Source organism: Rhamphochromis longiceps, linkage group LG9 (genome assembly GCF_057381845.1).
Source record: "Rhamphochromis longiceps isolate RC_006_pf linkage group LG9, R_longiceps_female_GT1.1, whole genome shotgun sequence".
In the NCBI taxonomy this organism is placed as follows: domain Eukaryota; kingdom Metazoa; phylum Chordata; class Actinopteri; order Cichliformes; family Cichlidae; genus Rhamphochromis; species Rhamphochromis longiceps.
In genome coordinates, this window is record NC_140565.1 from 30,320,432 (window position 1) to 30,346,158 (window position 25,727).

The 25,727-nt window shown below is 41.6% G+C and overlaps 1 protein-coding gene across 4 annotated transcripts in view; it reads left to right on the forward strand.

Moving 5' to 3' along the window:
* Positions 1 to 25,727, forward strand: part of LOC146662517 (cadherin-20-like) — a 96,584-nt gene that overhangs the window by 65,182 nt on the left and 5,675 nt on the right. For 2 of the 4 annotated variants that reach the window (XM_085419201.1, XM_085419199.1), the window contains 7 exons: positions 5,429 to 5,732; positions 9,336 to 9,630; positions 9,933 to 10,052; positions 15,282 to 15,449; positions 16,888 to 17,075; positions 17,495 to 17,748; positions 24,639 to 24,775. In XM_085419201.1, the coding sequence (XP_085275327.1) occupies positions 5,514 to 5,732; positions 9,336 to 9,630; positions 9,933 to 10,052; positions 15,282 to 15,449; positions 16,888 to 17,075; positions 17,495 to 17,748; positions 24,639 to 24,775 (1,381 nt within the window). In that variant the 5' untranslated portion in view covers positions 5,429 to 5,513. Of the gene's footprint in view, positions 1 to 3,194; positions 3,331 to 5,428; positions 5,733 to 9,335; positions 9,631 to 9,932; positions 10,053 to 15,281; positions 15,450 to 16,887; positions 17,076 to 17,494; positions 17,749 to 24,638; positions 24,776 to 25,727 lie in introns of all 4 variants that reach the window. The other 2 variants (XM_085419200.1, XM_085419202.1) reach the window with 2 other exon arrangements.

The following is a 25,727-nucleotide window of genomic DNA, read 5'->3' on the forward strand; positions in this document are numbered from 1 at the left end:
CACACTGAGCTGGCCCCTGGTAACCTCACAAAGTAAAGGGTTTGAAGAATTGAAACGTTTCTGGAAAGTATTTAATAGCATTTAAAATCAAATTAGCCACATCTTTTTTATTATCGACGAATAACTGGCCTATAAAATAAATAAATATATGAAAAATGAAAAAGATGACTTTCGAAATGTTTTTAATATTGCTTGTTTTTTACATAATGTAAAGTTTAGATCCCAAAAACAAGTTAACTTTTTGGAACTTTCCCTCAAAAATAATGAGGTTCCAAACTTGGAATGTCATGCTGTCCGAGCTTTGCTACAGGCATAACCAACTATGTGCTAACTTAGTGACTAAATAGTAGCTTTGTTGTACTTAGTTGTGTAGTATGTTCTATTTTGACAGGGTTGAGTCAAAGTGAACACAGTGTGTTGTGTACTTGCCAGAAGAAACTTTTGCAAACATTTGACTGTGACCGTCACGCTCGGTACTACCTTTTATAAGCTTTTGCAGCTTGTTGTGTCTCTCTGAACACTATATTATTCTATATATCAATATAGATGAACATTTAATACAAAACAACACGAAACAACACATGTAATGTGCAGTCTGTAATTCCTGAAACTACTTGTAGGTAATGAAGCATGCAATTTGGTATGGTTGCTATGGGCTCAGCATCTGCAAGCCTCTAGCGCAAATTTTGTCATGCACAGTATCCGTGTCAGAAAAGCTATGCAGATGCTTGATTTTTGTTCTGTAAACTTTTCACTGCTGTGATTTCCAGAGGGTGGGCCACGGCCCCCTGGAGTACTGTGAAGGTACTGCAGATGGGCAAAGAGTGGCCATTTACAATAAATATGTATTGTTTAAAGTCTGTTCACTGAAAAAAAGAAGCTTTTAGTCTATATGCAGAAGTGCAGAGGTAGTTTTTAGACAACGTTTTTTCCACCTAGATCGTTTAACTGATTGTTAACTGGTAAAAAAAGAAAGAAAGAAAAAGGACACTGAGTTACCTCCAACAGCAGTGTACCATTCAGTTTATATGCTCTTAAAAGAGTAGCATGAAGTAAAAATGTAACTTATTTAATCCTATTCATTCATTTTGAGAAACCTCTGTGCACAGGAAAATAAAAACGAATGTCAAGAGGATGCCAAAGCAACAGGTGTATAGAAATGTTGAACAATCAGAAACCTGCAAATAATAACCCTATGAAGTCTGACATCATGAAAGGAGTTAAAGACGCACGCGTTTGAGGCAGCGAGACAACCTTCAGTTTCAGCTTCGTTACTGAAACTTTACAGAGTTCTCAGTGACCTAAAAGGCGGCTTACATGCGGACGAAAAGACAAAACATGGAAAAGACTATATGGTTTAGCAAAATACCAAATACATATGGACACGGCCTGTAAGGTAAAACTCTGAGGAATCAAATAAATTCTTCTATTAAAGATTTCTTGTGGAATCCTAAAAGACTTTTGACTAGAAAGAACTTAACTTGGGAAATAAAGCTATGTCCTCTTCACCTGCTTCTGTTAATTTTCTCTGGGGTCTTCCTCTTTTCCTGCTCCATGGCAGCTCCATCTTTAACTTCCTTTGTGTAATAAATCCACTATCCCTTCTCTGGACATAACCAAACCATCTCAGCCTTGCCTCTCTAACTCTGCCTTCAAACAGCTCAACCTAAGCTGTCCCTCTGAAAAGTGTGTTGATTCAAACCGGATTGAAACAGCATTGATGGAAGCTAGCAGTTCAATGGTCAGGCCTCAGAAGCATTCCTTCACAGTAAGTCTGTGATTAGACTAGTTTTCAATTACAGCTAGTGCAGTTCCTCCATATCTCTTCTTACCTCTCAGATTTATCTGGTACAAATTTACATGCACTGTATTTCAGGTGTTTTCTGCCTGCTGACACTGAAACCTTTGCACAAGTACCCAAAATGACCCTAAAAGTGTCTCCAAAAGCCTCTCGTAACTAACTTTCGGGACTTCTTAACTTTATGATGGCTCAGTCGGGTTTAACACCCACTCCTATGAGCACAAGTTCCACCAGTTAGTTCACCTGGATGGAGGTGCTTTCTGAGTGTATTCAAGCAGCAGTGACTCAGTATGAACAGGTGGAGGTACAGATTCTGTCCGTCAGTCATACCGCAGCAGTTTGTTTTCCTCCATTGGAAGAAATCACTCACCTCACTCCCTCACGCAGGAACAGTTTGATATAGTCTGTTGTTGTCAGATCGCAGCTAATGGAGCAGCAGGTGGACTCTGAGTACGATGATACGACAATATGGTCTATCATTTTCTCACACCAGCTGCTCCCTCTGACAATCACTGTCACTCATTTTCTTCCTCCAACCCTTCCTTCCAATGCTTTCTTTCATTTTAAGACAAACACTGGACAAATTGGATGTTTCTGTAGCTTCTTTTCTATTTTGATTTGTTATTTTTCTTTTGAATACAAAGGCAGATTTTTCCACTTGGAGGAATGCTTCAGCCCGGTGGGAAAATACCTCTTTGCCTTAAGTCTTGCAAAGCTTTTTCATATGATTGCTCTGCCGCCCTCCGCCTAGCTCCTCATCCCCTCAACCCTTCATCTTCCCATCCCCTTCTATCCGCTGTTCACACCAGCTGCCGTTTTGCTTAAACAGGTGAAATGCCATAAGATTAACAGAACAGAGATGTGAAGAATGTTTTGCCAGCACAATTGCGTAGCATGTCACCTCATTAGGCACGACAAAATGGAGCAAAATGCCCGGGTGCAAGCTGCGACCTTTGAGGGGAGGAGCCGAAAGGGGAGGAAGGTCTGGGAGCTAATTTGACTTCATAATGGCAACCAGTCGGCTTGAATAGGCAGAAAAGAGAGGAGCAGCGAGGTCAAGTGTCAGTCGTCCTGCCAAGCGGCCCTCGCGGGGATTGTCTTAACACACACACACACACACACACAGCTCAGCCTCCCGCTGACAATGCAGCCACGCCTCCCACCCTTCCCTGCCTTTTGTGCCTCTTCAACAATGATTAACTGAGTTTGGCGATTCAGGGACTCCACGGCAGCACAATGCACTCTCTCTTACAAAACATAATGGAGTCAACCAATGAGTCAAACAGTCTCTCTTTCTTCCGTTGCTGCAAACTTTCTGCTAACAGCCTCCTCTCTTCTTGCTTTTCTTTTCCTTTTATCCCCTCCCCTCCTCGCTCCCTTTTTCTACTTTCAGACCTTAAATCTGCCTATTTTCCCCTGAGCTCATTAATGCAGGAAGATGCGGGCAGATGCAGCCGTCCTCCTAATACATAAAACCAGGATGCAGATGGGAAGAGGCAGCGTAGGTGCCATGCGCTGCATGTGAAAAGGTATTGATTAACTCAGATCAATACCTTAAAAAGCATCTCCTGCAAAAATTCACAGACGTGACCTCGCTGATCTTAAGGATTCCTGTGATGCTCGTATCAAAAAGAGCAACATGGAGGAAGATGGTATTTAGAGGCATGAAATCCTGCAACCAGGCAGCACCATAGGGGCATTCAAAACCTGCGATATGGAAGGAAGAAGAAAAAAAAACGTACACAGCACACTTGTAATGAACGGTGTGCAGCGCTGAAGGGAGCTTGTTGAACACGGTGTGAGTAGAGCTGAGCAGGGGTGTTAACAGAAACACTACAATCTCAGAACATCACACCCCCGGGTCTTTTACAGGAGGTGTGAAGGAGCTCACCTCTCCTCATGACAGGAAGAGGAGGAAGGAAGAGAAAGAGTGTGCTTACACTTGCTGATGTTTTGTGTCCCGAGCTGGAGGGAAAGAAGCTGGAGCTGGTGCTTCATTATTTCTGTTATCTCCTCCAGGCTCCAAAACCTTACATTGCTTTAACATTTTTAGGGGAAGTTTGGGCAATGTAATATGAAATGTGCAGGCTTTTGTATGACTATATAATATGAGATAAAAGATGAAATGCCTGCATATAAAAGATGGAATTAGCCACCATTAGCAACAAATTAGCTTTTTAGGTGACTCCATCTTGGGTTTTTGTAGCCAAAAATAACCTTGTTTGTAAGAGAGGGTGGAGTGCTACAGCTACTGTATCACACAAACACAGATACCTGCTAATTGCTGCTAAGAAACAAAAATAAAGAAGTACGATTGATGGACAGATAAATGGATTAACCGTGCAGTTCCTGAGTCCTTTTCCTTAGTTGGATGCTGTGTAGCTAAGAGTGCTAATCAGTATTAATTGAAGCACAGATTAAGTTAACGATAGAAAGCAGTAGTCTTTGTTCAATAACAAATGACAAAACAAATTTCCCACGTGTGGGACTAATAAAGGTTATCTTATCTTATCTTATCTTATCTTATCTTATAATTACAATAACAATGAAGTGGAAAATGAAGCCAGCGACAGAAACTGCAGTTCTAGTGTTTGCCCAACTGCAAAGTAAACTAAACTTCTGAATAGCATGAGTAGGGTGAAACTTTTTCTCACTCATCCACCTGCATGAGTGTAGCTGCTGTTACTGACAGGAATCCTGGCATCTGCTTGGGCCCATCCACTAATATTGTACTGGACCTCTCCACGGTGTGTTTGTGCTGTTGGTGCCTTTTCGACCATTTTATGTGACTAATATTGCGGCTTGCTGTGTCGTGCAGACCATCCAAGAGGTCTGTGCATTAACTGAAATGAAACGTTTATGGAGGTTGCTTTGTGGAGGAAGCTGATAAATTAGGCTGACTAATTTTTGCTGCCAGCCTCAAGTGGCCATAAGAGGAACTACAGTTTTAGTGACTTCATCTTGTTGTCATGACTATTAAAGCTGGTTGGCTGTTGGCCTAGCTTGGTACTGGTTGCCTTACTATTAAAATTTAAAAATGCACCTGCCAGTGCTTCTGATGCTCCCTACTTTATATAATACATTCAAGTAGAAATGACAAACAGTGGTTTGGAAATTACATTAGTCTGTTCAGTTCCTGAATTTTGTACACCTACGGACTGATTTGATGTACTTAAATGACCCATAAAAACCACAAAAGGTCATCTTCATTCTAAGGCAATCCTCACTAGAGATGTTATAGTTACACATACCTGTGACATCAACAGTCTTTTTGTTTTCATTTTATAACTTTTAAAAAGAAAAAATACAGCACAACGTTTATTTGGTTTACCTAAAAGCAACAAAAAAAAATCTGAAGAACATGTACCCATTCTCCTCATTTCTTTTCAACTCCACATTGCCAGTACAAGAGGAACCCTCTCATTCAGCCGTTATAAGGCTCACACAGATACACAGCTCATCATAAATCTACAAAAGCTCAGTAGTAGAGAAATAATCTGGAGTCAGTGGAAATGTCCTTGTTGTATCCCGTGGCACTGTTGGAGACCTGTGGATGACACATATTAACAGAAATGAATGTGTCCAGAATCTGAGACTCATCTGTGCTCTTCCTTTTTTCTCTTCCAGCAGCCACAAAGACGAGACCCAGGAAATAGCTCCACTTGTCAAGAAAAAGGGAAAAGTCTTTTCAAATACTACTCCGTGTTTCACGATGGGAGACCGAGTGCATCTTCCAGCAGTTGCGTGGACCTTGCTCCCCGTGGCTCTTGGCATTTTGACCCTTCTGCCTCATAGCCTTCTGGGTACGCCGGCAGAGGAGGAACATGTAGGGAGCTCAGCACTGCTGCAACGGGCAAAGCGAAGCTGGGTGTGGAATCAGTTCTTTGTCCTGGAGGAGTATACTGGACTGGAACCACTTTATATTGGAAAGGTCAGTCTTCACTATAAGTTGCACTTTACATGTGGAGGTATAAGATGCAAAGAGTGTGGGTTTCTAGCCTTGCAGAGAGCATGGTTTCTAAGTAACCTTTGAACTGATAGGTGCTGCAAAGTGAATTTAACTCCAACTCCTTCAAACAGAGCAAACTAAAAGATCTATAGGGGAGCTCTACTGCTGGAGGTCATCGGCAGCTTGGCTAGAGCTGAGCACATGAATACAAAAAGAGAAGATCATGGGTGGGCAAAGGCAAGCTTCAATAAACACAAGAAGAAGAAAAAAGAAAAAGAAATTCCAAATTTAATCCCTGGATGCACTGAGTTCTTCTGAGAGACAGCCTCTCTTCTGTCCACTTTGAACCAGAGCCAAACAGCAGTGATTGAGTTAATTGACTCGAACCGAAGCTTCAGTCGGTCTCCGTTTCTCAGAAGTGGACGGCACATCTGCAGCACCGCTGACATGCTCTCACAAGAGCAGAGGAGAGGTGCTCACAATGGAGCACTTTGATTGCTCGCTTGCTAAAGTGAATTGAACATTTGATCAATAGTTGTAATTCTAGTCATCATCGGCAGAGAGAAGCATCATTTCTGCAAGCTCAAACTTAAAAAAAAAAATGCCATTATATCACTAAAAAAGATTTCTCTGGAAAGAGAGAAAGCAAAAAAATAATTTAGTGTCAAGTGCCTGCACAAATCTGAGTCGATTTAGGAGCCATTTCACTGAGTATTACTCTCACAGTATAGAAATTGTCTGCAGGAGCACATGTTTTCTTTTAGTTTCAACAAATACAGAAGTAATAATGTATCTAAATTTAAACAAAATGCTCAAGCCTGCTATTTTTTCTTACTGTGAAGCCAATTTTAACCAATTTACGAGCAACAAACAAGTATTATCAGTGCAGCTAACACCACAGACACTATGAAAGATGGATGTGAAGCCAGTGCTTATTGAAGTCTTTCTTTTTTCTGAACTCAACCACCAGGTTTGGGTCATTCTGAGTAAAATATTAACTCAATTGTGGAAGTTTTGGTCTTTCTGAGAATGCTGATTGGCTAATGACTTGTGATTGATGAATCACTCACTTATCACAGCTGGTTTCAAAACACCAAGAAAATGCTTTTTGCTATTCCTGAATAGCTAAAAGTATAAAGCCCCGATTTCAGAACTACCACTCCCTCAATATCCCTCATCAGCTTTTAAAGCACTGCAGTATTAACTGCTCATCCTCAGAAATCACCCTTTGGGAGTGATGCAAACCTGCTTTAATTAGTCTTCTGGAATAATTTCACTACCACCGCTTGGGAATACTGAGGAAAATGTCAGATTCCTAAAAGCCATGTGCTTATGCAGACAGAGAGATCTGCAGGAAAAATATTACTTCGACTTAAATATGGCGTGAAAAATTTCCATACCGTGTTTCTCCTCATCTCTAATTTTTTCACACTGAATGGATAAAGTGATTCTAACAGGCTGAGCTACAACCCAAAGGGCCACTCAAGTCCGGGGCAAAGCAGAAGATGTATTGCAGCCTCCGTCCTTAGTTTGCTTCTCCTCAGTTCTCCCTACCTCTGCTGAGGAACTTTGTATTCAGAGCCGCTGGGTTGTTGGAGGTTTGGGGGTTTGGGCCAAAGCTGAGAAGGAGCAGGTAATTGATAGCCCGAGTGTCAAACTTGCTACTTTCAAAGGCTTTGAAGGAAAGGAGGCACTGGAGCCGGAGAAGGTGGATAAGCAGAGGAAAGCTGAGCCTGTGATATATCACTACCAGACACAGGGCTAAAGTCCACAATGAGGTGCTGATTAGGAAATCTATTCTGGGCTGAGCTGGGCTTTGCAGGAGAGCGTGCAGGTGGGCATGTTGTCGGCAGTGATAGGAAAAGCTGTATTGTCTGCTTCTCGGCAATGAAAGATATTGTAAAAACTACTAGTGCATTATCACTGGCATAACAAGTAGCAAAACTTTTAGCCGTTCAACCACCTCGGCTCGGCCCCAGATGAGAAAAACAGCCAAAGGAAGTGTGTCTTGAAAGGAGTGTTTGCAGATTACATCAAATTACATCAGGAAAAGCTTAGATCCATGTGCCAAAATCATCACATACCCACTGATCTGAAGTGGGCCAGACTGGGAACTCTATTGGTACATATCCTACATATCGCAGAAAACATTCAGTGAAAAGAAGTTTAACTACAAATTGTAGTGCAGCGCAAACCCACCAGCATAGCTCGACATGCTTGTCAACACAACAAATTACAGGACAATGTTAATTTGCAAAAAAGTGCTGAATTTATATATCTATTTGTTTATTTGTTTTCTTTTTTGTTTTTCTTTTACTGTGACAAAAACTGGAAATTTTCTGTTATTTAATGTAATACGAACAATAATAAGCAATTTAACTACAACCAAAGTACTTTGATGCAGTACAACGAGCAACGTGAGGTCTTTGCCAGTGAGACATTCTGGCCCCACCCGGGTCTTAGGTTTGACACCCCTGGCTGAAGCCGTGGAGTAACCTCTGGGGCTGAAAAAAGATGAAAAAAAACTGATAAAGCGACATCACTTGAATTATGTTCTTCTGATTTTATTTTACCTACTTTTGATTCAGAGCGTATCTTATATTCCATTACTGACGAGAGAAGAGGGAGTAAAACGGAGCAGGTGGTCAAATGAAAGCTGTTAATGAAGAATCATCTTCAGCAAGCAAATCATCAGAAGATCAAAATGAATCCCTGACAAAGGCAAAGATACTTTAATTCATCTTGTTCTCTTGAATCAAAGGTTTGAGTGCGCTGCAGCAGATTTTAGATAACAAATTACTTACCCAAATTTGACAATATCCATGAAGCATCACCTTAACCATTGTCAACAATGCCAGCATATGCATTGATTTTTTTTTTTAACCTACTCAACCTACTTGCTATTCAAACCGTCTCTTTGTTAGGGCCAGTCAATAAGACTAAAGCTGTTTACAGGGGGAGGGGCTTAAATGGCTTGTTTCAGACAGAGAATCCAAAGCCCCTGACAGAGCCCTTCTAATAAAAGCCCCAAATAAAAATATGGAGCTGGAAAGGAGCACAACAAGTCCACTTTAAGAAAGTTACCCTGTAGCTGTGTTGTGCACACTGAATCTTGGCTACTCTTACACTCCTAACAGTCAGGTTGCAAAAATGTGAAATAGCAAATTTTCATCACATACTTTACTGTTCTTTGATAACTTGACTAATTCCCTAAATAGGGAGCCACGTTGTTCCAGGCATGTACTACAGCCTCTTTTCTTGTGTATCCTCATTTCTGGGTGTGTGGTTTTTTTCTGCAGCAACTATAACACATGTTTAGTTGGACTGAGATCATGAGGTTGACTTGGACGTTGCTTCATTTGTCCCAGTAAAGCTGTTTGTTTGTCATTTCTGTATGCTTAGGATCGCTGTGCTGTTGCATTTTTCTAAAATTGGAAGATACGACCTAATTATCATTCCCAAAACATGTCAATGCCCTAATACTTTTGGACTGCACCATTTGTCTGTTGTACTGTCAACTTATGACTGGTCTTTCATGCTGGTCATGAGAATTTCACTTTTAACTAACAACTCTGAACCGCACAGCTCCACTCAGACATGGACAAAGGTGATGGCTCCATTAAGTACATCCTCACGGGGGAAGGGGCGGGCACCACGTTCACCATCGATGACAGCACGGGGGACATCCACGCAATCCAGAGGCTGGACCGAGAGGTGAAGGCTCAGTACATACTCCGTGCACAGGCCCGCAACCGCCTCACAGACAGGCCCCTAGAGCCCGAGTCCGAGTTCATCGTCAAGATCCAGGACATCAACGACAACGAGCCGAGATTTCTAGATGGCCCATACCAGGCGACTGTGCCTGAGATGTCCAAAATAGGTAAGCAGAAGGAAAAGGAAAGGCGGGCGCATGGTAGGAGACAGAAACAAAAATGTTCTCTGTGCATGTTTGTCCATGTTTGCAGCCATGGCGAACAATAACAAAGTGCATAAAAGCCCTTCAGAGTTGACGCTGTTGCTTGTTCTTACAGCCTCGTTTCCATCTGCTTCATTCACAATTCATAAAGATACTTTTAAAGTAAATAAGCACAGTTAGTTTGTGTCTACAGATGGAGAAATCTCCACCTAAGAGGATGCTTCCTATTTATAACTGCATCATCTCCCGCTAACCTCTGCTTCCAGGAACATCTGTGATCCAGCTGACCGCTACAGATGCTGACGACCCCACATATGGCAACAGCGCACGTGTGGTCTACAGCATCCTGGAGGGCCAGCCTTATTTCTCTGTAGATGCCAAGACTGGTACGAAGCTGCAAAACCACTCATTGCATGCAGAAGCTGGAAATTTCAAGCTTCACCAGCTACTAACTATTTTATGAGCTCCATATGAATTTGTAATTACTTGGAATGATGTCAGATGACCCGATAAAGTCCACAAACTTCCTTAAGATTTATTAACAGGCACCTACCACCTCTTTTTTAACACTATATCACACTGATTTTGTCTGATTTTAGCAGTCCACACCCCTGTGTATACCAAACCGACTTTGAATGTAGGAAGCTCAGCATGGTTCCTGTTGTTGCTATGAGACTACCGAACACTTGTCTGAAACGCGACGCAACTTGCCACGTCTCTAAATCCTGGCACCCGACAAAAAAAGAGCTCAAAGTGTGACTTTTCTGTTGAAAATGAGGACAGAATAAGACAGACGGCGCCTCATAGCATGGAGAGCAAACGCTTGGAGAAATATAAAATTAAATACTATGTATTTTGCAGTATACTTTTAACCATCTTGCTGGTTTCTTCTCACCTGCTTTCTCTTTTTTATCTCTTTCCAAGCAGCAGTTGAGTCCCAGTTACCGGCTTATATTTTGAGTATTTTCTTCTGAGATGATGAATCCATCAATGGTGACAGAAACATACAATTATTTATTTTTTAAGTCATTTTATTAGTAAAGGACTATTTGAAGTTTTTGAGAAACCTGCTTTAACCCGCATCCTGTTAGCCTAGCTTAGCATAAAGACTGGATCAAGAAACAAACAGCATACTTGGCTTTGTATTATGTATTTCTTGCAAATGCTTTTGATCACACAGCTTGACCTTCTTCATTTCAATCAGTACCAGAAGTAATTAAAAATAATTATTAGTATACAGTAGATAATAAAAGGAAGTGTTGCACCCTGTACTTAAAGCTAAATGATATAGGCTACTACATTTGACAAAAGTCAGGGCCCCAAACTTATGTGTGGCGTACTCCCTTTGGTTGTAGCGAAGATTTAAAAAAAAAAAAGAAGCAGTTTTTGGTTTACGGGCAAAAACTGAGTCACTCCCCCGAGACTCTCACATTAAAATGTCTGGCTTTATAGCAGAAATAAATACGTTTACAGCTTGCTACAACCTGTCTGTATATTTAGGATAATTGTGCTGTTGTCTTGATTTAAAACTGCAACCTAAGCACCTGGGTTTTTTCAGGCTTTAAGTTTTCTATTATTGCTGTGGCGACCTTGACTTGCAGCTGGAAGCCACAGCTTCACTTTCTCTAATTTGAGTCACTGAACTAGATTTTGTGTCTCTTTTTAGTGATGTTAGTGCCTTTTACCAACTAATATTCCATTATGTTGCATACAGTTAACTAATTAAATGTTGTCAAGTATGCAACTACACCATTTTAACACTCCTAGTGTCACACATACATTCATACAGTGTTTTTATCTAGACATAACATTACACACATGAAGCACTGGGGTAACTAGCTGGTTCAGCATCTTACTCAATGGTGCTTCAGACCATTGATGGGAGGAGCCAAGTATCCAACCATCCAACCAGCCACAGCTGCCCCCAAAAGACAGGAAGAATAATGCACGAATACTAACTGCAGATAAGAAACAGAGTACAGCAACATGGAGACTAACCAGGGACCTCAGGATGACAACAGACGATCCCAAAAAGGGAGACAGGAATATTTACACACTGAGGGTGTTTAAAAAAGTGGAGACATTTTTGGTAGTGCACTTCCACCTTTGTGTATTTATCATTTTCCTGTTTCAACATGACAGTGCTTCAGTGCGTGAAGCCAGCGTACAGCATGGTGTGGAAAAAAACTGGACTTGTTCAGACAAAGCTCTGACTTTGACCATCTAACAGCTTTGGGATGAACTAAATTATCAACCCACAAGCGTGAGAGACCTCTCCAATACTCTTGGGTCTGAATTAGATCAAACTACTGCAGCCAGGTATCTTTTCAAAGAAGAAGAATAAAGATTATTGGTTGGCCAGCGTGTTTTACAAAATAACAGCATATAAAAATAAGGTAAACATAACTTGTAAAAGAGGAAGATTTCTTTAAACCTGTAGCTTTCTAGGATGTGGTTAAAGGATTTACTACCATGTCCAAAAATCCATTAGTACCTCTGGCCAGTGTTTAACACAGCTGTCCCGTTTCTTTGTCAGCACAGAATCTGTTGCCAAACCGCTGAGGGTGCACTGCCCATCAACAGCCAGTCAGACTACTGCTACCGCTGCTGCTGTAGGTCGGCTCTGCAGCCATCAATCAGCCTCACTGCCTCGACTATAGGCACAGCTTTTATTGGTGCTGCCACAATGTACAACTTAAACACAGACAGCCTTGGAGCTGCCCGCAACTTGAACTCCTTTTCTGATTCTGTAGCACAAAACTTTTACCTTGCATGAATTGTGCTGCAGATTTAAAATAAAAGCAATTGAAAAAAGCACGCAAATGTGATTCAGAGAAATTAGGCTGTAAGCCAATAGTGAGGTTGCAGGGTTGAGGTTGGTTACGTGCACTTTAACTGTGCAGCTATGCAAAAAAATACCTTATTTAATCCTCTAGAAGCAACAATTTCTTACTTTTCTTTGCTCTCATTTTCAGTTCGAACTAAAGTAAATGTGATTATTTCCACTTCTTGATTAGGACACTGAGTGATAACTTCATTAGGAACACCTGTGCATCTGTGTAATTATGTGCTCATCTGATCACGCAATCATGTGTTTGCAGAGCAAAACATTAAAGTCTGCAGATAAGTCCGAATGCTTACTTAATCTAAACATAAAACATCAGAATCAGGAGTAATGTGGTTTTTCTCCAACTGCTGATATTGTGAGATTTCCACCACAGCTGCTTCTGGAGTTCAGTTAGGTGAGAGGTCAGCTGGCAGACCGGTTGGAGCTGGCAGACAGTAGCATAGATAACCAATCTTCACGTCCGTGCTGAGAAAGAAAGCATTTGAGTCAGAGGTGGACAGGCTACAACAGCAAAGGACCACATTGAGTCTGACTGAGGCAGCAGAGGTCACAGACTCACTAAAACTGGACAAAAATGTATCTTGGTCTGATTAGTCTCCTTTTTGTCCTAAAGCTGCAGATAGCAGGCTCAAATCTATGGTCAGAGATGATGTTTTCAGTACCACAGTTGACCTTTTCTAGAAGCAAGTCACGTTAAGTCAGGTACTGCAAAATTATTTTGAAGTCCACTAAATATGAAGCCACAAAGTTTGATTCTTTTGACTCAAAATAGAATCTAAAAAGGACATTATTACATCTTCATGACCACCACCACATTGTTGTTATTTTTTTTTTCAAAGTCATGGTAGTCTTAGGTGCTTGAAGGCAACTCTTTTTTTAGGTCCTTGAAAATGATATCATCGATCAGTCGCCTACAGATATATTTTGAGATCCCATCTGTTTCAACTCCCATTCACATCTAGATGCATCTGACCCTAATAACTCTCATGATAACAGCATAAGTCAAACCTCAGGTCTACTTCCAAGGTGACAACTCCACCAGGGTTTAACTGGCTGAGAATCCCATCAGCTGTTAAAACCTAAAACCTCTTGGATGAGAAATTGGCAAATTGTATGAGTGCAACACCTATACCTGCTAATTAGTGCTAATTAACTAGATTTTCTCACCCAAACTGAAACAAAAGCTTCTTGGGCAGGCTGTTTTTAGCAGCGGCCAATATTATTTGTCAGGTAATTCAATTAGGCGGTTCAGAGGTCCAGTTCGTTGACTCCCATTAGCAGAGGTGAAGTCTACCAACTACCAAAGACAGAATAAACAGGAACATAGGAACATGATGCGTCTCACTGGTTGGTGAAGTCACGCTATAAATAAATCAAAATCAATTAGCAAGTGAACGAGTGAGCATCACCAGGATAACAGTCCTTTCTGACCAATTTTTAATTTGGCTACATCGTATGTACTGTCTATGGCAAATACCTGTGCATTCATCTGCTTGTGCCAGACAACTAACTCATCCAGGTTGATGATTCAAAACGTAGTGCCCTTTGTAGAGAAACTATCCGTAAAGGCCAGAAAAAATTTTTTATATCAGGCTATAAAGATGTTTTTGAAAGCTGCAGCTTTTTGCACATCTGTGCTAACTTGGTCAGTGTCTGCTTGTCCCACAAAAGCTCTGGACAAATGCAATCTAAAGTCATGCTATGGCTACAACAGCAAAGCAAAAAGAATGCTTATCAACATTTCTACCACATTAACAAGTAGATATGTCTGCTGCTGCACAATTAAAATTGTCCCAAACCTCTGCTCTGTGCATGTCTCAGTGCAACAAGATGATTGGCTTTCATATTTCTCAGCTTGGGCGTTGATTGACTCTTTGTGGTCTGGGACATTTGCCTGTAGATTTTGATTCATTATTATCTGAATACCATGTCTCCCCTTAAACGTTCCTGGTCATTCGCATGGTTTACAATCTCCTAATGACTGCTCTCAGCATGATAATGCACCATGTCACAAAGCCAAAAAAGTAATTTGAACCTGGTTTCATTAACATGACAATGAGATTATTGGGCTTAAGTGGCATCCACTGTAACGATGCACAGATTGCACATATGTCCGCAGGCACAGTGGTTAATCTGCATAAAAATTAACATTCTGAAAAACAGAGGATGGTTTGTGAGATGCATCATTAATGAGGAAAATATTAATTATGATTTCTAAAAAAAACATTTTTCATTTTTCATCAGGCATAAACTAGACTGCCATTCTGCTAGCTTGCACAATTTATAATTTAAAAACAGTGTACAGTTGCCATAACATCATATCATACTAACATATTGGATATCCAAATGAGAAATAACAGTAATGTGTGTTTGGGTGGGGGACTCTAAATTAGAGAAACTAATTAGTTGTGGTGTGTGGTGCGAGGATGATTTATGCATGCATGTGTATTAGGATGACACTGGACTCCTCTCAAGCCCCCCAGGCACCAGCAGATCACCTTTTGTATGTAGCAGAATGCACATTTACTGTCGACTTTATTTGGTACACCTTGCTAGCGATGGGTTTGAACTCTTTTTGCCTTCATGACTTGCGTAAATCTTCATGTACAGATTCAACGAGATGCTGGAAAAATCCCTCATGAACAGACAGAGATCAATATAAAATCAGTTGATCATCAAGGTTTTACGTTCATTTCAGGACACCATCCTTTGGCTGTTTCACCTCAGTCTGTGTCAACTGACCTTTAATTTGCCTCTCTGTTTTTAGGCGTGGTCCGTGTGTCCCTGGCAGACATGGACCGCGAGACCAGAGAAAACTACACTGTGGTCATCCAGGCGAAGGACATGGGCGGGCAGCTGGGGGGGCTAGCCGGCACCACTACTGTCAACATCACGCTCAGCGACATCAACGACAACCCGCCCATGTTTGACCAAAGTAAGCAACCCTCTGCAGATGTTTTTCTTAGTTTTATTGATTTTCTACCTGAACCCATATCAGCCTTGAGGAGGAGCAACATGTACTTTGTCTCAGCAGCTATGAAACAGCAGCGTGTGATATACTGCAGGAAAACTCCGAAAAGAAAAAGAAAAAGCCTCTGAGTATATACAAACTGTGCAGCTTTGAGCTATGACTCCCTGAGGTAATGAGGGCTGAAACAAAGCATTACTTTAAATGTCAGAAGATATTCTTCCAGTGAGCTGATTTGTCCAACCAGCAGTCCACAAATTAGCTCTTAATTTTTATCAGACAAATGACTGAACTAAAAGGAAAAACAAACAACCATTTAACTTCTACTGCAGTAAACACTTTTTTTAATCTTCATAAGAAGTCCTCTTTTCAAAGTTAAGTTTTGGAGTCTCTGGAGAAAGCTCAGATGTCGTTCTTTAGGAAGACCTTATCATGCAGTTTTGTATATTTTTATGGTTCAGCATAATACTGATACTGTTTTATTATTTTTGGTAAGAAGTAGGATTAAGTCTCGATTTTGAGCCAGTTGGTGTTTTTGCTTTCTGGAAGCTTGGCCTTAAAATGATGCTGACTTTACACTGAACTCTGCCTTGTGCATTATAGTACAGCCTGAGCGTGCTGCAGCTGAGACAGGCCAGGAACCCAAACTCAGAGCCCTGAAATGGCCCTGAGATCACTGTTTAGTTTCAGGGTTGACACCTCACTCGTGGTGTGCTTTGTGTATTTTTAAAACTGCCCCCAATAAGAACTGTGCAAAACTATTCATCTCTACATCTATCCACTTCATTTCTCTGGAGAACCCAAGCCATTAGCCCCTCTGTCCACTTCTAGCCACCAATCCCCAGTCATTTACCCTCTGGCCTCCTCCCTCCCTCCCTCTTCTCCTTCTTCCCAGCCACCAGACGCCCCATGCTGTCTCTTTCAATATACCAATTTCTACTTCTCTCATTAGGTCAGGGGTTTGTCTAACTGTCTGCGGTCATCTCGGCTTGGCCGACCGGTGGCTTCACTCTTAGACAAAGAAAACACCCAGCGCCCACTTCCTCCTCCATCACCAGTCCCCAAACCAATTAACGCCATCACTCTGATGGAACTTTGATCGGTTGTGAAGAGCTTCAGGGATTCCCCTCCGACAAACACAATGTGCAAGCGTTTCGCTTTAAGGCTGCGGGGAGCTCCACAAATTGGGCAGCTGTCACCTCTTCTTTGAGGTTAAATGGTAGATGAAATTCAAGCCGACCCATGAGACAGTAGATAACCCAATTGTGAGGCGTTTATGGAGCCATTTATTTCATCCGGCTTGAGATGTGGTTTGGAGACAAGAGGAGCCGAAGAGGTTTGGCTCCCTCTAGAGGACTGAAAAGTGAACCCGTTTGATTACACTCATGTTAATCTGTGTCTTCAGGGCTGTACCAGATGAGCATTCCTGAGTCGGCTCCTGTGGGGTCGGTGGTGGGACGCATCTGGGCGAAGGACAGGGACATTGGGGTCAATGCTGAGATGAAGTACAGCATCATCGATGGGGATGGAAGGGACACCTTTGACATCAGCACCGACCCTACAAACCTCTTTGGCATCATCACAGTGAAAAAGGTACAGACTAAAGATCTGTGATAGAGATAAAGATGATATTATGATATAGATATTAACTATCCAATTTCTTTTTTTTTTTTTTTAAAAGAAACAGTCCATTTTTTATCATTTACAAAAGGCTGAAAGCCTTCTTTGTCCTACACTCAAAAGTCCCTTCAGGAATCTATCAATTTAATTTCACCTTGAGTGAGGGAAAGATCACATTCTTTTTGCAGCATCTCTTCAGTAAATTCAGCACTGAAATAAATACTTAATATTTATTTTTTTATTTTGAGCTGGACAGTTCCTAGCAGATAGGCCCAGCGTTTGCTGATTTTACCATGAAATACCAGCAGTTTAACCTTTTAATCTCAATCAACGTCTTAACCCCAGAGTTCTTTTTTAAAGGTTTAAAATCTTTTTGTGTGTTACCCCATCAGCCGCTAAACTTTGAGATCAAGCCAAGCTACACTCTAAAGGTGGAGGGAGCCAACACCCACTTGGATCCGGCCTTTCGCCACCGCGGGCCCTTCAAGGACGTCACCATCGTGCATGTGAGCATAGAGGACGTGGACGAGCCCCCGCTGTTCGACTCGCCGGCGTACTACGTCGAGCTGCCAGAGGACGCAGAGATCGGGACTATGGTGAAGACCGTGTCAGCGAGGGATCCGGATGCTGCCAACAACACTGTGAGGTGAGGATGACAAATAAACCACTCCAGATTTTGTGTGCTTCAGTAGTTTTGCAGTTTTACTGCAAACATGCTTACTGTGCAAGAGTTTAGTCTACATTTTAAGCATTTAAATAGGTCAATAAATACCCTTGATACGACAAAAAAAACCACCTCAAAGGCAAAGTTTCTATTTTTTGTGATAATGCTCCAGTTATGTGCTTCGTATGGTTTGATTTAGCAGAATTTCTGTGCAGATGTGTGACAGAAACAATCTGCTGAAAGTCCTCTTTGTTGTTTCTACTGGCTTCAGATTTTATGCACCAACACTGTAATATATGTAGATACAAGATGCTTGATATAAGGTGTGGCCTTATCTGGATGTGATGCTAGCAGTCACTGTCTAAACATGGACTGCACAATCTGTATCTGAGGATTTTTTCTCCATTCTTGGATAAGTGTAGCCTTCAGTGGGTGCAAAGGTCACTGATTGAGCCTGATGAAGGCATCAACCCAACATGTTCAGAGACACAGGGACTAAATGTTGGCTAGAGAAGTCTGTATATGGCACAAGCTTAGGTTGGAATGCCTCATCTCGGTAGCTCAGATTCCACCAGAAACAATCAGATCAGGTATGGTGCTCTCATGGATATGCATGCCAACATCCTGCATGCCAACATCCTGCATGCCAACAGCCCAGCCTCGATCAGCTTCTGAGACCACTGGCTTCAGAAGCAGTAAACTGAACCAATTCTGAGATGCATCAATGAGTTAATTTGTGTTCGGCAAACAAATTATCCATCCCACCATTGACTAAAACCAGTCAACTGGAACCAAGACAGACTCACAGAATGTGTTTGGGTTCTCTCAGAGATTAAACTTATGCACTGAGAGGTGAATTTAAAACAGAAGTTAAAAAAAAATTCCCACTCTTCACCTTTAAATATGGATATTTTTTAAGCAACTCTTCTATAAGCTTGGAAACTTATAAACCAAAATGTATTTAAAATATGTCGGTAATTTTCATTAATTTCATCACAATTTTACAAGCGTTGTCAATTCATTAATTTAATAATGTAATAACTGCAGTCTATCTGGAGCATCATATTTAGTTAAATCTGCATTTTCATTAGTTTAAAGTAAAATAAGAGTAAAGTAACCTGTTTACCAGCAGGGGGCAGCATCACAACACAACTCACAGCTGGCTGCAGCTGCAGGCTGATATGACTGAGCTCCCATTTATCCACATGTATGTTCAGAGCAGGACAGCTGACACGAGATAGAGGACTAATCTGTGTAACAACCAAAGACCACGCAGAAGTAGAGACGCTGACGACGTATGTCATTTATTTCAGTCTGGTTTGTGCTCAGGTAGAACAGATGTTGCGTGGTGCGTTGATCGTCCAGACTGCACCTTTCATAAAATAATTAGACATAAAGCCTTTTAATTAGGCTATTAATCATCTGAAGGAATGAGCGGCTGCGGGGGTGACTGAGTGCTTCACACAAGCTGCACCTCGTCCCAGCTTTCCCTTTTTTCCACCTCGATCAGGGTGAAAAGTAAAGATGTAGATGACTCCTGTGTGTGTTTGCTGCTCACTTCATCCGTCTGCACGGACACTCAGCAGTTTAACCCGAGTGCTGTGTCAGGGTTTTCGTCCTCTTTCACTCATAGATATTGACTTCTATTGTTTCCCCCTTCACTGACAGGTAACACGTCATGCAACTCACCTGTATAACAGTACTGCAAGTCTTAAGTCATCCCCCATTTCTTCATATTTTGCTAGTGAGATGAGGAAATAGGTGATTTATTTAAACATGTCCAAATGTACATGGACATACATGTGCATACCTGCAACACATGCAAAACAAAACACAGAAAATATTTACAGAAACAGTTTTGAGGATCCTAATGAGCTTGAGAGTCGATTTCTGGTAGGAGCACCTTTATTTTTCAACACAGCCTGAACTGTCTTAGGAAAGCTTCCTTATCATTTATTTAAGTAGTCTTTAGGAACAATTCTCCAACCTTCTTGAAGGAAAAGCTCATCTTTGGATGTTAGCTACCTTCAGATGACCCCAAACTTCTTCTGTAATGTGGAGGTCCGAGCTCTGAGGAGGACAATCTACGACTGATTGTGTTTTTCTACCCAGGTATGATTTTACTGCACTGGCAATGTGTTTGAAATCATTGTCATGCTGAAAGATTTAGCCATTACTAATGAGATAGATTCCAGATGGTGTTACATGTTGGATACAAATCTGACTGTACTTCTTTGTGTTCATAATTTGATCAATTTTGACAATTTCTCCTGTCTGTAAAGTGGGCTCAAACCACCGTGTTTTACAGATGGCTGTGAATGTGTATGAATGTTAGATAGAAAGCACTTAAGGACAGAAAAAAGTGTCTGTATGAATAGGTGAATGTGGCAATGAGCCATTTCTTCCTTTGTCCTTCATTTTCACAATCTTTTAAGGACACTGCCATGCTTAGATATATCAGGTTTTCAGCTAAAAGCTCTTCAAGAATCATCTTGTTGGTAGAAAAATTCTATTTGACAGTTTGACATCTTTCATACATTCAACTAAAGAAATGGGGAAATATGTTTATGCGTTTTTGCAACAGGCTGGTAGTGAAAAAGTGGCTAAGGAGGTGGTGGTTCTTTGCTAAGTGCTCTGTTATGTGTAGATGCAACACTGGTTCATCCCTTCAGTTAGATGCCTTTTTATCCTTGAATGACTCATAGGTCAGGATTATATGGTTTTAAAATATTCTTACAAGGACTGGACAGAAAATAAGTGAAAAAGCAGCCAATGTCCAAAGAAAAGCCTGGAGAACTATTGTTCAGGACACATTAAAAAATACTCTCTTGGCCTAGAGAATGTGTTTTATTTTTGGTTTTTTTAAATGAACCTCATAGCAGAAAACTGATTTTTTTTCTCCCCCCCATTTCCCTAAAAACAGCCCTTTTGTTTGCTGTTTGAAGACTGAGGCTTCTTAAAATCACAAGATGCAGCCAACGCTCATCAATGAGGTTACCATGTACTGCTGCGACTGAAGTGGCTGCGGTATTCTGGAAGTTCTTAGTACAAGTTCAAATGCATCATTCTTTACTGACTCACTGTTATAAAAGCCTGCTATTTATTGACAGTAAAAGTTGTTTTTCTTATTATGGCCTAGTAATGAGGACCAGGAGACTTCTCGCACATGTCTGTCTATGATCAGTAAAAGCTGAGCTTGTTCACTTGAAGTTCTGAAGCTGTTGAAGAAGCTTGTCTCCAAAGAAAAGAACAGAACAAACAGTCCATCTTCTTTTTAATCAGCTTCTTTTTAACACTTCAAAACAGGAAAGAAAAATTTGTGAAACTTCACAATCATTGGTTAATGATTTGTGTTCAACTCTAACACTGGATAATCCTCCTTAATGACTTTTAGAGTAAGAATTTGAAAATGAGCTCAATGTTTTATTTTATATGGGCTGACACAAGTGGCCGAGTTTATAAAGTAATCCTCGTTTACTGATGTGACAGAGAGACTAGCAAAAGTAACTCTAAGACTATTTTTTTGCTATGGGAGATCTACAGGTAGTCATCCAAGGTTTTGATGATTAATAAAAGACCCAATCACGACCATCAGCAGAAAACTGATTTCTAATATCTGGAAGCAACAGGATTCAGAGCAGCTGAAGTTGCAGTCTGAAAATGTCGTGTCACTAAAATCTTCAGGGCTGGACGAGCATCAGTGAGAGATTTTCAAAAAGCGAGTTTTGGCAATGGGAGCTGCAGATAACTGAGGAATCGGCTGTTGCAGCAACAGCAACATCAGATGGCAGATAACAACAAGCAGCAGGTGACCTTCAGTGTCTCTGTCTGCCTCATCTGTCATCTCTCCGTCCTTTCTGCGCTGCAGCGTGACTGGCAGATACATCTGCATGCACTCACCTCACACTTTTTCACCTGCTTTTTCACACACACTGCCCCCTCCCCCCCTCCTCAGGACTGTGGACCAGTGATATTAATAGAGATCCTTCAGGGAGATCCTCGCCAGCGGCAGACATGCCAATCACGACCGTTTCCTGTCGGCAGTCAGTCAAAAACGCGCACAGCGAGCAAGTCTGCAAGCACAGTCTGCTGCTAATGCCTCAGTGTGCCAGCAACAGACTTTTATTAAACATTTGATATCTGCATCTGGTGATGATCACAACAGCATGTGTGTTAATTAGTCATTTAAAGGCAAAAATATTTCTTCCTTCAGTATGTTGCCTGTGTCAGTATGATGTGATGCATTTAATGCGCTTCTACGAGACAAATAAAACTGGTCATATTTATTAAAAGAGAAGACTTAACCAGGGCAAGTTCAGACTAAAATATCAGGATTTGCAGCAGTGAAAAACAAAGCATATGACAGGTTACATGAGGAGGAACTGTGGTACTACATGAAGAAGTTATGAGTGGGAGAGAAAGTGGTGCTAGACATGAACATGGACAACGAGAGAGTGATAAGATGTGCAGTACGAGTGACAGATGGGTTCAAGGTGGGGGTAGGATTACATATATAGATATCTGGTCTGAGCCCCTTATTGTTTGACAGGTTGACAGATAAGGTCAGATACAAGTCTACGGTGAAGACTGGTGTTTGCAGATGACACTGTGATCTGTAGTGAAAGTAAGAGAGCTGCAGAGGTGGAGGTATGGTCTGGAGAAAAGAGGAATGAATGTCAATGGAAGCAAGACACAATGCATGTGTGTGATGTACAGTTAGTGAAGGTACCCGAGTTTAAAAACCTCTGGTAAATGTAGCCGCTAAGACTGGTGGACCTAAATCTTCACCACCACGTCTGGTATACATACAAGCGAAAGAGGGGAGTGGGTGGGTCAGCGCTCAGGGCACAGAAACTAAGCTGGCTTCAAACACCATTTATTTCCATAATAAAAAAAACACAGCCAGAGTCACAAATACAAGACAAAATTCCCCGTATACAATAAAAGTAGTGTTGCAACCCGCTAAAAACCCTGCCGGCAGAAATAACTATACAATATTAAAACAAGGCTAAAACATGTTTTCCATATACTAAAATTACTCTCCCATAGTCCCATAATCCCACAGTCCAGCCACACATGGGCGAATGGTCCTTATATGAAGGAGACAGGAGAGGAACTTCTCTTCCAGTATGGTAAAACTCGTCAGCAACAGACCAGGGAGGGGGCTCCTATCGCAGACCTGTCTCCTCCTGACAGCGCGTCGCCGCACAGTCCCGCCCCACTCCACACCTGAACACGGCCTCCCTCGTCTCACCGTCAGATGCAGGCAGAGGGGCATCCCTGCCCTGTCGTGCATTGCAGCCATCGCCACCCACTGTTGCCGTTCCTGCCGTTAGGACTGGATCGCCGAACAACTCGCGGCGCCCCACAGTCAGGCAGCAGTTCGTTCCACACACGTGCGGGGTTGCACGCGTTCCTTTTTCGCCTCCTCACCCTTCGTGCGTCACTCCTCTCTCCTTTGTCTCTGCGCTCACCATCCCCTTTAGCAGGTCAACCTGGCGGCTGATAGGCCACCTTGGGGAACGCCCCCACCTCACAGGTGCCTACAATTATCTGTTTAGTCCACAGTGGGTTAAAGGAACATGGTACAACATTAACACCAATATAAATATGAGGATAAAACCATGCAGTATAAATATCAATAAACAAACATGCAATATAAATATCACTATAAAATCATGCAAATAAAATCAACACTATGTACCAATACACAGATTGATAAAACATAAAAACACAAATTTCCGCTGTGTGACATAAACAATCCAAAACAATGGACGATGCACAAAAGTGATGAAGGAGAGGGTGCTGGCAGGGTGGTGTGGGTGGAAATGAGTGTCAGGAGTGATTTCTGACTAAAGGTTAGCAGCAAGAGTGAAACAAGCAGATAGAAGGTCGAGCTGGAGGTGGCAGAGCTGAAGATGCTAAAACTTTTATTTGGAGGATGTTGAAGATGGAGCTGCCAGACAGGAGGAAAAGAAGAAGGCCTCGGAGGAGGTTCGTGGATGCAGTGAAGGAGAAGATGTGTTATATCTGCGTGAATGCATTGCTCTCAAATCAAATTATAAAAGTTCAAAATAGCACAAAAGTGGGTTTTTCATAAGCTATTATTGATCATCTGTGCATGCTAGTCTTGCCTCAGCATATGAGAGATTTTCTGCTCAATAAGTGCTGTCTAGTATTCACTGCTCCAATATAACTGCAGAAGAAAATCTTACGTCACTGACGCTCTGTTATACCATCATTTTAACGTTCCTTTAAGGAATTTAACAGAATACAGTTTACTTTCCTTTTTTTCCTTATGTTTGGAAAAAATGAAAGTGCAACAACATGCAAGTTATCATCAGATCACAGATTTACACACATATGCTTGTTTCCTGGTTGAAACACACATTTGCGGCTCTTCCAGGTGAGAGGAGAGCATGGCAGTGACAGGTGAGCTCCATCTCTGTGTGAATAAACTGGTTTATGCTCCACAGCCTGGAAGAGGATGCGCTCTTCATCCCTCTCCTCCTGTGTGTGTGAGTGTGGCCGGTTGTTGTTGTTGTTGCTGCGTGTCTCTCTCAAAAGAGCGTTTCTGGAAAATGGCCCACGGTGGCAGGAAACGAGCCAGGGCGGCACTCTGCAGGTCTGCATGTCCCAACATGTTGGAAGTTTGGCAGAGGATGCAGATACTCTGATTAAGTCTTATCTGGAGCCTCTTCTCATAGTTCCCTCAGGAGTTTCCAGCCTGCATCTTATCACACACATCCACGCGTGGGTCACGCACTGGATTATGTGTGCTTGCATGCATTACCCTATGAACCACTTAAAATTACACAATGGTGCATTTTATTTATCACTGTTGTCATTATGTCATCATCTTGTGTCACCAGGTACTCCATCGACAGATCCAGTGACCCCGACAAGTACTTCTACATCGAAATCACCTCCGGGTCACTGATGACGGTGCGCTCGCTAGACCGAGAGGAAGTCGGCTGGCACAACATCACCATCCTCGCCATGGAGATGAGTACGTCTTATACACATGCAAATAAAGACACATCTGGCTGTAACTGAGTTCTGCTTTTGCTGCTTTTATGCCATTACAGTGTAGTCTCTATTTAAAGACTAAAGTAGTTTTTGAACAGCATGTGCATCCATAGGTGGTATGGGAGCACTACGTGACACAGATTAGTGCTAACATTTCAAAAATATAGAAATCAATCATGCATACAGTTATCATAACCTGTAAAACTGCAGCTCAAATTTAAATAACTGTTTGAATTTAAGGACTTAACAGCAGAAAACTGTGAGATTCATTCAGCGGCTTTATGCAGAAAACAGAAACAAACAGGTGGATGGAGTAAACTTGAATGAACGCAGACTGACTGATTTTTTGAGAACAGGTCTTGCAGAGTTATGTAACGCTGAGCAGGAGATGCCCCGCAGAGCCGCACACAGCTGGTAGCCCCGAAAGTCACCTTCACCCCTCCTCCCTTTGCTTTGTTTGTCTGTTTGTGCCTTTGTTTGGTAGACACACCTTAAAGGAGATGGTAATTGAATTAATGACTAATTAAAGAACTTCCCGCATGGTGGCTAATTAAAGATGTGACGGAGACGGAAAGGGCACAGAGAGGAAGAGGGAAAAAATTTCAATGTACCGGAACAAAGCAAAGCTGACGATAAAAAACTTTCTCTCTACTTCACAGTCCTTATTTTCACTTCATACTTTAAAAATGAGTAGCTTTTTATATGTTGCTGTAAATTCAAGAGCAAAAATAACGAGGAACTCACATGAAATTGTAACTTTATAGTTGTGATATAAGTATTTTTAGACCTGTGGACATAAGATTACTGAGATTGAGCCATGTTTGTGAAAGGTATGTGTGTTATGATGTGTCAACAATTTTACATTAGCTTCTTAATGACAAACTTGTGTTACTTGTAATAATGTAATTGAGTCCAAAAACTGCTAAATGTCC